The sequence below is a fragment of the Carlito syrichta genome, unplaced genomic scaffold (assembly GCF_000164805.1).
Source record: "Carlito syrichta isolate Samal-C Ts95f unplaced genomic scaffold, Tarsius_syrichta-2.0.1 Scaffold103392, whole genome shotgun sequence".
NCBI classification, from domain to species: Eukaryota; Metazoa; Chordata; class Mammalia; order Primates; family Tarsiidae; genus Carlito; species Carlito syrichta.
The window spans coordinates 76,949-90,523 of NW_007047488.1; the positions used below are offsets into that span (position 1 = coordinate 76,949).

General features: G+C 48.6%; 1 protein-coding gene across 1 annotated transcript in view; it reads left to right on the top strand.

Moving 5' to 3' along the window:
- Nucleotides 1-9,554, top strand: part of CCNE1 (cyclin E1) — a 10,512-nt gene extending 958 nt beyond the window's left edge. The window contains exons 3-10 of the mRNA XM_021716061.1: nucleotides 202-270; nucleotides 4,279-4,424; nucleotides 4,538-4,673; nucleotides 6,907-7,002; nucleotides 7,175-7,309; nucleotides 7,418-7,529; nucleotides 7,624-7,781; nucleotides 8,068-9,554. Coding sequence (XP_021571736.1) covers nucleotides 202-270; nucleotides 4,279-4,424; nucleotides 4,538-4,673; nucleotides 6,907-7,002; nucleotides 7,175-7,309; nucleotides 7,418-7,529; nucleotides 7,624-7,781; nucleotides 8,068-8,190 — 975 coding nt within the window. The 3' untranslated portion in view covers nucleotides 8,191-9,554. The remainder of the gene's footprint in view (nucleotides 1-201; nucleotides 271-4,278; nucleotides 4,425-4,537; nucleotides 4,674-6,906; nucleotides 7,003-7,174; nucleotides 7,310-7,417; nucleotides 7,530-7,623; nucleotides 7,782-8,067) is intronic.
- Nucleotides 9,555-13,575: the final 4,021 nt, after the last annotated feature.

The window sequence follows — 13,575 nt, forward strand, 5'->3', positions numbered from 1 at the left end:
CGTGAGTACAAAGGCGGCGGGTTGGGCACGACCCGCGCCCGCCTGGGTGCCAGCCGTGGCTCCGGCCCCGGCGTGCCGGTGGCGCGTGGGGGGTTCCTGCCGGAAACGGCGCTCGGGCTCTGATCAACTTTCTCTTCCCTCTGTTTTGTCTTGGGACTGTTCGCTGCGTTTCCTTGGGCTGTGGGTGTTGTTTTATGTCAGTTTCTGCAAGATCCAGATGAAGAAGTTGCCAAAATTGACAGAACTGCGAGGGGACAGTGCGGCGGTCAGGTGGGTCCCTTGCTGGTTGGGCCTGAGTGGAAGTCCTGCTCTCGGGGTCCGATTGGGTTCCTGCTCACTGGCCTCCTGCTGCAGACACTGGTGAGAGCTCGTTTCTCTGACTACAGCCACAGTCCATATGGCTGAGCACTGTGCCTGTCAGTGGGCACCGGTCTGTGCCAGCCTGGGGATTCCAGGAAGGCCTTGTGTTCCCGAACCGCACCGTCTGAGGTTACAGATGCGTGCTGATGCCTGGAAGAACTAGCGTGAACATCAGAGCCCTCTCTTTCTGCCCGTGAGGAAACTGAGGCTTGAGGAAGAAAGTAAGCTCGAGTGCTGCACAAACCAGGGGTAGAGCTGGGACCACAGTCTTGACCCAAAGCTGGTGAACTGGTGGTAGGCTCCTTCCCAACACACACACACCTATTCTTCTTCAAGGATCTCCTCCTGTTGTCTTTAGGTCAGGTTTCAAGCTTTTCCCCTCTTTCTTGCCCTGGAAGTTCTTCGAGCCTCTCCAGCAGTAATCTCCATTGACCACTGCTGCCCGGGGCGTGGCCTGGCCTCGGCAAGAGTGTTAGTGGAACATTTGGTGTAACGATAGTGCCTTAACACATTTTTTAATTGATTGCGTTTGTCTTGCCCCTTCTTACAGAGTTTCTGCCAAATTTCCTGCGTGCGGTGTGATAATCTTTATCCTATCAGAAGTTTCTTGCACAGAAAGCGTGTATCATCGCTTTATTTCCAGAAATGGCTGGAAACTGTAGTTAGGGCTGAAGGAAGGGAAGCTGCCTATCTCCAGACTAGCTGGTCAGGCCTCTGACTCGGTCCCAGAGGAAAGCTGGGCAGCAACAACACTCGACCTGGGTGCAGTGGGCCTGACTACGCTAGCAGTGGCCAGCCCTTCGCTCTCCAGAGCAGTGAGCAGCCGCCGTGGTAGCCGATCTGGAGAGGTGAAGGGCTGCAAGGCTGTGGGCCACGTTGTGCGGCTGCAGGTGTCATCGCCTGTGAGGTGCTTGTGATGCGGGTTTCTGGGGGGCCCTGAGCATTGGACAAGGGGTGCCGAGTTCCTCTTGGGTAGAAGAAATAATTCACTTCAGGCAAGGAAATAAGGTGGCGCTTCCCAAGTTCTTTTTCTCTCCTTGAAAAAATAGCCTTCAATTCAAGCGCGCTGATTTTGTGGACATTATCAAATGAATCCCCACTTTGTGAAACTTAAGATTGTTTACTTTCCCAGCCGTGTTTTGAATAGAAAAGCAACTTCTAGCTGAAGAGGAAGCAGAGCTATCCATACTGCCCTCCTGGAGTCATTCCTTTTCTGAAGACACCGAGCAGTGCGAGGGTACCTGAGACAACTGTGGCTCTGTCCTTGGGCTACGGAGATAGCGTGACTCATGAACAGCCAGGTCGTTTCCCACTAGAAGGCATTTTGTGGTTGTCCAGAGATTAATGACAGCGGGTTTCTATATATTTTGTAGAGTAGATAGCTTAAAAACGACCCATTTATTTATGGAGTAATGTCTTTATTTCTCTGGAGATATGTGAGCCTAGAACTTGGGGTACAACAGGATGGTTTTGACTGTTAATATGCTGAATTTTTTTCTGAACTTCTGCCCTCAAGCAATCTTGCCACCTCAGCCTCTCCAAGTTCTGGGATTACAGGCGTGAGCCACCACACCTGGCCTCTGGCGTTATAGTTAAGCCCAGTACAACAGCCTTAAGCTACTTGGAGCCATCGTGCTCCATGTAAGTGCTTCCATGTAAGTGCTTCATCAAGACTACATGAGCCGGCTCGGTGGCTCGGCCTGTAATCCCTTGCCTTTGGGAGGCTGAGGTGAGTGGATTGCCTGAGCCCTTGGGTTCGAGACCCGCCTGGGCAGGCGAGACCCTCATCTCTACAATAAATCAAAAAATTAGCCGGGCGTGGTAGCGCGTGCCTGTAGTTCCAGCTACTTGGAAGGCAAAGGCGGAAGGATCGCCGGAGCCCAGCAGGTCGAGGCTGTGGTGGCCGGGAGCGGCCACTGCCCTCCAGTCTGGGCAACAAAGTGAGACTCCAACTCAAAAAAAAAAAATTCTACATGGAACCTTTGATGAGTCTTAGCTTAGGCAATTATTAATGAAAAGACTATCCTTTTATCTAAAATCTATTTAACATGTCCATTTTTTTTAATTTTGGGGGAATGAGACTCAACTTTTCTATTGAAGTGGAATCCGGGACTATTACTTTTCAGAAAAAATCTTGCACAATGAAAAAAATGGCATAAGGCGTCTACATTCGTTAAGAATCGTTGCCATTGGTCTCTTGCTGTTATCTCCTTCCTTCCTTCCTAAATAAAGTCACACTGATCTTCATCCTCTGAAACTTGGTGTACACTCAAGTTAAAGGACATTGACTTAATTATTCTGCCTCATGTACTGGATACTGAAAAGGCCAGCCTTAGAAACCATGTGTCTGCTTGTAGTTAACCTAACTTGTCTGTGAACTGCAGGTTGGGAAGCGATACCAGTTAGTTTATCTATAAAGGCCCGCTCTCAGATGTGCAGGCCATCTGGCCATAAAGGGTGGCACCCAGCTTACGCCTTCATGGCTGGCATTTATCCTTCCTCAATGAAGAGCAACTTAGAACAATTGTAATGTAACCCATTTTGAGTCAAGAAAATGCTACCAGCACATGATACTGGAACTGAAAGGAAGTTTCCTTCCTTGCACAGCTGTTGGCAGAAGCTGTCATGGCTAATTTGCATGGCCAATTCTTTGTACTTTGGGAGGAGAGGAGCTTTAACTAGCCTTGCTCTGAAGGTGGTCAGTGTGCTCTGGTAGCCATCATGCACTGTATGCAAGGTGGCCATCACTTGACTTGGTTTCAACTAGATGGATATTCTTTTTATTTTGTTTGGAAAAAAAAACACAAGGTCCCCATTATTTAACATTTCGTGAGTCCTGCAACCAGTGGAAGAAGTCAGATTTGATGGATTTTGTTTAAACTGAAGGACTTTATTAATAACGATGGCAACTTTACATTTTTTATATTTTATACTTATGTATGCAAAATGCTTATGCAAATATTAGAAATTCTGTTCTGCTTTTAAGACATTTTAGGGCCAAGTACAGTGGCTCATGCCTGTAATCCTAGCACTTTGGGAGGCCAGGGTGGCAGGATTCCTTGAGGCCAGGATTTCAAGACCAGCATGAGCGGCTCAGAGACCCCGTCTCTATTTTGAAAAGGAAAATTTTAGTAGATGAGTTGTGCTTGTTAAAAAACAAATCTTTGAATTATGACCAAATAATCTCACAATGTATCTTTTTTTAAGCACTGCAAAAGTCATGCCCAGTATCTTACTGAGCTGCATGTGGATTGTCCTTTTTTGGTAATGTGAAAGTTGTTTAGCTGGGCATGGTGGCTCACGCCTGTAATCCCAGCACTCTGGGAGGCCAAGACAAGAGGATTGCTTGAGTCCTGGGGTTCCAGACCAGCCTGGGCAGCATGACAAGACCTCGTCTCTGCAGTCAATCAAAAAAATTAGCCGAGTGTGGTGACTTGTGCCTGTAGTTCCAGCTACTCAGAAGGCTGAGGCAGAAGGATCGCCTGAGCCCAGCAGGTCGAGGCTGCTGTGGCCCTGAGCATGCCACTGTGCTCTAGCCTGGGTGACAGAGCGAGACTGACTCAAAAAGCAAAACATAAAAACAAAGAGCTGTTTGTGTTTCCTCTCACCTCTCCTGTGTCTGTTTTGCTGCCCAGGTACCTTGTGAGGGCGAGGACGTGGAGATTAATGCAGCCACTTGCGAGTTTTCTTAGCTGTTTACTGCATAGACTCTTGACAAACACGAGGTGAAAGTTTGGAGTGTTGTGTCTGGCTTTCATTCACCCAGGCAGCCTCATCTAAACTCCGGCCAGAATATTTAGGCCTGGAGATGATGTTCCAGTGAGGAGATACTGTCTGACGTGCTGGCCGATCTGCAGATCAGTGAGTACAAAAATAGCTAGTTTATAGCAGATGCCTTTACATGTTTCTTATTGACAGCCATGGGACAGTAACTCAGTCTGTGCAAACCCCTGCTCCTTGATCCCAACACCGGACAAGGAAGAGGATGAGCTGGCGTACCCCAATTCTACGCATCAGCCTCCGAGTTTCGCGCCATCCCGAGGCTCCCCGCTGCCTGTGCTGAAGTAAGTGACCTTGCGGCGTGGCTGTCGGCTCTTGCTCTGTGTTCGCCCTCAGCCCTCTCTTAATATGAACACTTGCCGACACCGTACCGGTTTCGTTTTGTTTTCTCTTGTAGCTGGGCCAGTAGTGAAGAGGTTTGGAAAATCATGTTAAACAAGGAAAAGACATACTTGAGGGATCAGCACTTTATGCAGCGACACCCTCTTCTGCAGCCTAAAATGCGAGCAATTCTTTTGGATTGGTTAATGGAGGTGAGCTTGAGTCTTTCAGGTCAATGAAAGTTTTGACCACTTCTAGACTTTTCTGTGCTACTACGATCTCTTGGCGTGTTTTATTCCATCGACACACTCTGTATCTAAAGCTGTATGCTGTGTTCTTTCTGATTCTTGTTGGTATTAAAAGAATTTCTAGAATCTTTTTACCCTTTATATGTTTAAAGTTGGCACCTACTTTTTTTTCATCAAAGTTTAAATTGCTACGGTTCCAGTAAATTATAACTATTGATATGTGAGCTTTGTTCGTGAAATTGCTTTTTAAATGTGTCCACTGGGATGCAGATATCATCTATTTGAAAGTCATCATAAATTGTAAAAACATATGCTTCAGTTTATCTTTAGCAGTCAGATCTTATCTTGTTGTTGTTGTTGTTTTGCGTCAGGGTCTCACACTGTCACCCAGGCTGGAGTGCAGTGGCACAGTCACAACTCACTGCAGCCCCAGCCTTCTGGGCTCAGGTGATCCTCCTGCTTCCCGAGTAGCTGTGACTGCAGGCACATGCCACCACACCTAGCTTTTTTTCCACAGAGATGAGATCTTGCTATGTTGCCCAGGCTGGTCTTAAACTCATGGCCTCCTATATCAGCCCCCAAAGCGCTGGAATGACGGGTTTTAACCACTGCCTGGCCACGTTGTTCTTTGTAACTTCTTGGACGATAGTTCCCTTTCCTCACAGAATGTTATCCTAACAAAATATATTGTTCACATCTTTTGTTGATCCACACTGTCATATACTTCGCTGAAACAACTGATGGGAAGAGCAAGTATTAAAATTTTGGGTAGTTGTTAAGCATAAAAAGTGATAAAAAAGTATATATAGAGGCTGTCTGACTACTTCCCCCTTATTTTGGGGATATGTTCTGAGATCCCCAGGGATGCCTGCAACCACAGAGAGTGCTGAGCGCTGTATATACTATGTTTTTTCCTAACTCTTCAGGTTTCCACTTACAGGACTTTATGGCTTCTCTTTGGCAAATTACCAGCACCACTACTCTTGCCCTTTGGGGCCATTATTCATTATTCGTTAAAATAAGGACTATTAAGCCGGGCTCGGCGGCTCAGCCTGTCATCCCGCGCCTTTGGGAGGCTGAGGCGAGTGGATGGCCTGAGCCCGCAGGTTCGAGACCCGCCTGGGCAGCGAGACCTCATCTCTGCAATAAATCAAAAAATCAGCCGGGCGTGGTAGCGTGCGCCTGTAGTTCCGGCTACTCGGAAGGCTGAGGAGGAAGGATCGCCGGAGCCCAGCAGGTTGAGGCTGCGGTAGCCGGGAGCGGCCACTGCCCTCCAGTCTGGGTGACAGAGTGAGACTCCAACTCAGAAAAAAAATAAAAATAAAATAAAATAAGGACTATTTGAGCACAAACACTGTCGCTGTGACAGTCCCTCTGATAACCTAGTACTTCGTGTCCTTAGTAATGGCCAATGGACGGGCAGCTCATACAGCAAGGAGGCACTGGACAAAGGGACGATTCATGCCCCAGGCACATGGGAGTGGGACAGGCTCAAACAGCAAGCAGTTTAAAACTGACAAATTAGGCTGGACGTGGTGGCACATACCTGTACTACCAGCATTTTGGGAGGCTGAGGTGGGAAGATCACTTGAGCCAAGGTGTTCAAGATGGCAGTGAGCTATGGTCACATCACTGCACTCCAGACCCTGTCTCACAAAAAAGGAAAAGAATAAAACTTGCAAAATTTTTTTCTGGAACTTTTCGTTTAGTATTATCCTTCACCAAAACTCATTACAAGCTTTTTTTTCTAAAACTTACTAAATATTTTTTCAGGTGTGTGAAGTCTATAAACTTCACAGGGAGACATTTTACTTGGCACAGGATTTCTTTGATCGGTATATGGCAACACAAGACAATGTTGTAAAAACGCTTTTACAGCTTATCGGGATTTCATCTTTATTTATTGCAGCCAAATTTGAGGTAAATAATTTTAAAAATTTTGTTATATAATATGCGGTGTTTTCTTGAGATCCACTGAGATTGGGTGAAGACTATTTTTATTTATTTCATGGGGTGGGAGTTTCTTTTGCAACTAACACCTTTTGGGCCACTGGAGCGCTACTGTATAAACCCTATTATGTGCCCTCTTTCTTTCCATGCCAGGTTGCTAAAAAGAATAACTTGGGATGTAAATTATAAATCAAAATATTAGAGACTGGCTTTGTGCTAGTAGTATCTTCCTTGTATTTCCTTTTAGGAAATCTATCCTCCGAAGTTGCACCAGTTTGCTTATGTTACAGATGGGGCTTGCTCAGGAGATGAAATTCTTACCATGGAATTAATGATTATGAAGGTAGAATACAAGTTAATTTTCAATCATTTTAAAAATGCATACATAATATCTTGACACGAAGTGTGAGTGCGTCTGGGAAGTGCTCCCCACCTGGACACACTGGCACGCAACATGGCTGCGTTTGAACTTCTTCTCGCAATCATTGGTCTCTTTTCTCTCTGTTTTCCTTTAGGCCCTTAAGTGGCGCTTAAGCCCCCTGACCATTGTGTCCTGGCTGAATGTATACATGCAGGTTGCGTATCTAAATGACTTATATGAAGTGCTCCTGCCACAGTATCCCCAGCAGATCTTTATACAGATTGCAGAGGTAAGTGGCTTCGCGACCTGCGTGGGGCCACCTTTCCTGCAGCTGGAGTGAGGAAGTCTGCGAGTGCCGGTGTTGGCATGTGCTTCGATGTTCTTTTCTTCTCCATAGCTTTTGGACCTCTGTGTCCTGGATGTTGACTGCCTAGAATTCTCTTACGGTGTGCTTGCTGCTTCTGCCTTGTATCATTTCTCTTCATCTGAACTGATGCAAAAGGTGTCAGGTATGTTGGCTTCCCGGTGAGTTCACAGGCAGGTGCAGGAAACTCACAGGCCCGGTGTCAGCCTCACATTGTGCCTCCAATGTCTTCGTTGCAGGGTATCAGTGGTGCGACATAGAGAGCTGTGTCAAGTGGATGGTGCCGTTTGCCCTGGTTGTCAGGGAGATGGGGAGCTCCAAGCTGAAGCACTTCAGGGGGGTTCCCGCCGATGACGCACACAACATTCAGACGCACAGAAACAGCTTGGACCTGCTGGTCAGTCTGCTCCCCACTTCCATTCTTAGGAGTCCTCAGATGTCCACTCCCATTCCTTCAGGCAGGCTCCAGGTAGCCAGAAGAAATCCACTTCTTTTAATTCCTTGAAAAAGAAAATTCTGGCCAACCGCTTCTGTGTCTCAGTGTAGACCAGAGACTCTTTTATTCTTCGCTATTTTTTCCCTCACTTTCGTAAAAAAATAAAAAATAAAAAAGTACATAGTAAGTGAAGTTCCAGGGATATGTTCTTTCACTTTAACGTTTCTCCCTGTGTTCTCGTCAACAGGACAAAGCCCAAGCAAAGAAAGCCATATTGTCTGAACAGAATCGGATTTCTCCTCTCCCCACCGGGATCCTCACCCCACCACAGAGCAGTAAGAAGCAGAGCAGTGGACAGGGAACAGTGTGACCACACTCGCGTTCTCCACCAAAGACAGTCGTGCGGAAGTGCCTGCTCAGAGCTCGCTCCTGCCTGCGGCGGCCGAGGCATGCGTTAGCTTTTACGGATATTTAAGTGGGAGAGTGCATCTCTTCTGCAACAGAAGCATTTCTGTGGATGGCATTGGACAGGGAGAAGTCTTTAATGAAGGCTCAGATTTTTAAAATAAGTGGGTCAAGTACACCAGCCACCTCCAGAACACCAGTGAGTGCTCCAGATGCTGCTAAGGAGGGTGATACTTGACTTGATTGACTGTTCACACACACAACAAAAGCTTGAAGTTGAGGAGTGCCACCGATGCTGTCGGTCTCCCCTTGGGTGTTCTGGGTTGTGTCTTATTAAGTGGAACAGGTGGTTGTGAGCAAGTGTCATGCGGAGCCCACAGCCAGCTGGGCCGGGGGCCTTTTCACACTATCAGTTGACAATGTACAATGCCTTTTATGAACTCTTATAAGTGCTGCTATGTCTATCCGTTTTTAAATAAAGATAATACTGTCTTTGAGACAGCTGGCTTTATGAGCGGTGTCTAGTACCTTGAGAGAGAATTCAACACTGTGGCTGCATCAAGTTCTCTTTCGTGCTTCTTGAAGCGCAAGTCTTCCAGGCAAACACACTTAAAAGACTTCCGAGGTGAGTTTCAGGTGCAGTCCTGTCTGCCTCCTGCGGCCCCTGAGCTGGGAGTGAGGATCCGACTTGGCACCTCTCCCACAATGCCAAGTGGCCCATGCCATCGGTTGCGGGGATGCCGTTTCCACATCTAAAAGGACCGCAGCTGCACTTCATGAAGAGTATGTACCTAGTGTTATGTAATGCTCTTCACCCTTGCCCGAGTCTTGACCTAAAGAGTAAATGAATTTTTGTTTGGAGAACTTGTTCACATAGTGGCCCAAAACCATCCTTTTAAGAAAAAAATGCAAAGCAGAATTATATGGAGCTCAAGGGCATGATGTCAGTATTCAGTCTGTTCCTGCTCATTGATGGAGTCCCCAAGTGCCTTGCTGATGGTCACTCTTCACTTGAAGGCCTAATGTGTGCAGCTCAAATCACATTTTGTTGAACATCCTCGTGGCGTGGTCTGGTTGAGCCTTGTGTCTCGCTTTCTGACAGTGTTTCTGTGTGGGCACGTGCGAGGGAAGGTGAATGAACAGATGAATACCACTGGCTTTCGACTTCCTATTTCATCTCATTTTGCAAAAATCGATCTAAAATCGAAAAACAGCTACTTTCAATCTGTGCCATGTCTATATGAAGCTGGAGAGACCCTGCTTGTTGATGTTGTCGTTCTGGCAAGTTTTTAATACTACACTTTTCCTAATAAATGCATTATAAATCTACATGTAGTGGTATTTAGTCAAGTGATAAAACTCCTAGCTAGTTATTTCTTCATCTTAGGCAGAGATGTTCCAGCCTTAAAAAGCAGTGAATTTTTAATGGCAATCATTTGTAAGGGTATTGGTAAAATCCTAAATGTGGTTAATTTGCACTTGGCATCTCCTATACAAGAATATAGTACTGAAAAGATTGTCCAAAGTTTTGTTATAAATTTGAGAGTTTGGCAAATATGAGGTAACACTGATTTGAAAGCACATTTGAGGTAAATACTAATTCATAGATCGTTTAGCAAGCCACTGTCTTACAGAGGGTGTTAACTGAATGCTGAAGTAAGAATTACGCATAAATTGTTGGAATGCTGCATTTCTGGAATTCAAGATTTTTTAAATGGCTGAGTTTCCATAGGCAGCTCTTAATCATCTGTGCTAATAAAGGATAAGTCCCAGGGATAAATCAATCCGTATTAATAATTCCAACGCCCTGTCAAGGAGCTCGAAGAGCAGATAAGTAGAAGTCAAATTCCCTACGCTAGAGGAGCTTCTTCCATCTCTAGAGGTCAGTTTGTGGCTCACTGGGCTCCCCTGCCTGGTTCTGAACATGCACGCGCGAGTCACTTGTTCTGCCGCTCAGCTAAAACCAGCTGAGGCCAGGTGATGGCACAACAGGTAGGAGGGGCGGAACGGCAGCCCTGCCAATGGGTGGACAGACGGGTCGACAGGAAGGACCAGAGAAAGGAGATGAGGTGGGCTTCTTGGTCACACTGACTTGTGTTGGAGGTGGAGGAACAGAGTGACCTGTTGACTGACCGCGGAGACTGACTGGTTGGGGTGGAGCATACCACGGCCTCACATCCTGCCGCCGCTCTCAGAGTTCACTCGCTAGACCCCACCGGGGTTCTTTCTGCACACTGGGCCTCAGTGTGCAGGCAGTGGGTGTTGAAGGTTTTCCAGTGCCCTCTTCCCTGTGTGGAACTTGGACAGCCGTTGGGTGGAGGCCATCTCGTACCACAGGGGCAAATAGACGATGCTGAGGTTCACACTGGCAGAGACGTGAAGCTGTGGGCCCCGTGAAGACTCGGAGCACAGTGCGTGACACACCCTCATCCTCTGACTCAGACACAAATGAGATTGGAGTTTATTTGGGCAAAATTAGGCTCTAGCTCAGAGCAGAAATGGAAAGAGAAATCAAATCTGATAATGTCTAGTCATATTTACCCAACCGTGCATTTTCCTACCACATGCTCAGCATTTTGAAATTCAAATCACATTTATACCTTGGACATTGTTAGAAGACTATTTTTATCCCTGCTGTAATCATCTAATTTACTGATTACAGGTCTCAAATTGCCACAGAGAACTCAATTTTTGAAAGAATTGTCCTGTTTGATCAAATATGTTATTCAAGCAATGCAGTCATTTGTTCCACAAGGTTACCTGCCAGGCAGAGTTAACCAGGAGTAATAGCATTAGAAGCCTATACTTAAAATCAAGCATTAGCTAATCTGCCTGTGACAATAGAGTCTTAAATATAATTTGCAGCAGATACTTCACTTCCTGCACTGACAGACAATTGCATTTTGTATTCAATGAGCATAGGTTTTTCCTACCTCGTCCCAATCCCAAATTTAACTCCAGAAGGCTCTAATGTGCTCAGTTTCACAGGCTTACCAGGTACTACTTCCCAGGAGTCTCAGACAGGAGGGCAACGCTATTCTCTGTTAAGTAAACACATCCCTCTCCTTTTAAGTCATTTTCCTGATCAATGCCAATTCCAGAAACTGTGCACCATCTGTCTGCGCAGTGAGGCTCAAGTCTAATGTTGGCTTCCCCAGTTTGACATACAAAATGCCCTCCTATGGTGCCCCTCCTGTGTGAGCACCTCTAGTCTGGGAGACAAGGCACAGCGGGTGTGGTCAAGACTCTGGTGAGCCTGGGAGACAGGTGTCGGCCCCTGGGAGCAGAGTCGGAGGAGCAGTACTTCTCAGGAGGTGGGGCTGTTGAATCCCTTCCTGCAGTCTGGAAAAAGTGCTCACCCATAGAGTGGAGGAGGAAGGAGGCCAGGCGGAAGAGCTGACCCAGACCACAACATGGGGGCTTTGCAGTCAAACTGAAGATGGGCGTGGTCTCCTCGGCAAGAGGAAAGCCAGCGTTTGTAGGGAGGAGAAGGGTGACTTACTCAGAGCCAGTTTGGAGGAAGAGGTGGAGGGGACAAGCCCAGAATCATGCTCCTTTGCCATAAGAAAATGAGTGCAGGCTGGGAGCCATGGCTTACGCCTATCATCCTAGCACTTTGGGAGGCAGAGGTGAGAGGACTGCCTGAGCCGCGGGTTTGGGACCGGCCTGGGCAACATGGCGAGACTTCATCTCTACAATAAATCAGATGATTGGCTGGGCGTGGTGGCGCATGCCTGTAGTTCCAGCTACTTGGAAGGTTGAGGTGGAAGGATCGCCTGTGGGCGACAGAGTGAGACTCCGAGCAAATAAATAAATAGAAAATGAGTGCAGTACATGGGGGAACAAGAAGATGGGTAACAGAAACACCGACAAAAATCCAAGGGAACTCACGCCTGTAATCTCAGCACTTTGGGAGGCTAAGACAAGAGGACTGCTTGAGCCCGGGAGTTTGAGACCAGCCTGGGCAACATAGTGAGACTCCTTCACTACAAAAAAATTAAAAAATAAAAATTAGCCGGGTGTGGGGGTGCACCCCTGTAGTCCCAGCTAATCCAGAGGCCGAGAGGGAAGGACCACTTGTGCCCAGGAGGTTGAGGTCATGGTGCCTGTGACTGTGCCACTGCTCTCCAGCCCGGGTGACTGAGAGAGAGCACGACTCCAAAACAAAAACCAAACCCAAACAAGTAAGTACGCTTCTTCAGTGCTGGTTCCTACCTGGCCCTGCCTGAGTGGCCGCCTGCACCCCCCCAGCTACAGTGCTTTCTGCCCCTGCACCTCTGGGCAGGCCTCGGCCCTAGCCCGCCGCGGCCTCGCCTCCCGCAGGGATCTGCCCGTCCATGGCCCACACGAACCTCGTTTCTTCCCTGGACGCTGGAGGCAGGCACCTTGAGCTGGGACCGGCTCGGCCACTTCCCGGGCCTCCTGGGCAGCGTGCTCCACTCCTCCACGCCTGGTTTCCATCTGTGGAGTGAGGCGACATCAATCCTCGCCCCCAGAACTGAGGGGTGTGAGACAGGATAACGCAGGGTGAACACCGGGCCCCGTGCCCGGCACACGACAAGGCCGGGCTGCCTGAGCGCTGCCGCCGCTTGGGAGGGTTGCCGTGTGCTAGGTTGTCCCGTGCAGTGTTCAGCACGGAGGGCAGGTCCCCACCCACAGCTCGAGCCCTGGAGGAGAGTGCCGGGGCGGAAGGGTGCTCGCCTTTCACCCTGCGTTATCCTGTCTCACACCCCTCAGTTCTGGGGGCGAGGATTGATGTCGCCTCACTCCACAGATGGAAACCAGGCGTGGAGGAGTGGAGCACGCTGCCCAGGAGGCCCGGGAAGTGGCCGAGCCGGTCCCAGCTCAAGGTGCCTGACGCACAGCTCAGCCTGGAGCAGTCGGGCCGCCAGTAGGCCCTGGCAGCTTGCTCTGAAGTGCCCCGCTGGCTCAGTCTTCTCCCCTGGGCCTCCCCTCCCTCTCCCCTTCCTCTGAAAGCGTCGTCCACGCCCATGTCACCCCCCTTGCAGCCCTCTCCTTGTGCCACACACTGTCCTGGCCGAAGCCTCCTAAGGCCTCCACGGGACACATCTCACAAGCACTCAGCCTTCCTCTCGCGGGGCGTCTCTGCCACACTCAGCTCTGCTGGCCCCCCTCCTTTCTAGAAGTGCCCTGCTCCCTTGCCTTGCGAGCTCTGTCCCCCCGGCCCCGGCCCCAAGCCAGGTGTCATTCCTGCCAGGCCTCTCTTCTCTGCCCCAGCACACGGTGGAGGAGTCCCAGGCCCCTTCTGGGCTACCACTGCCCCTTGGCATTCTGTCCCTGGGCAAGCTCACAGCTCCGAAAGCTTCACCAGTTCCTCTATGCCAGCCCC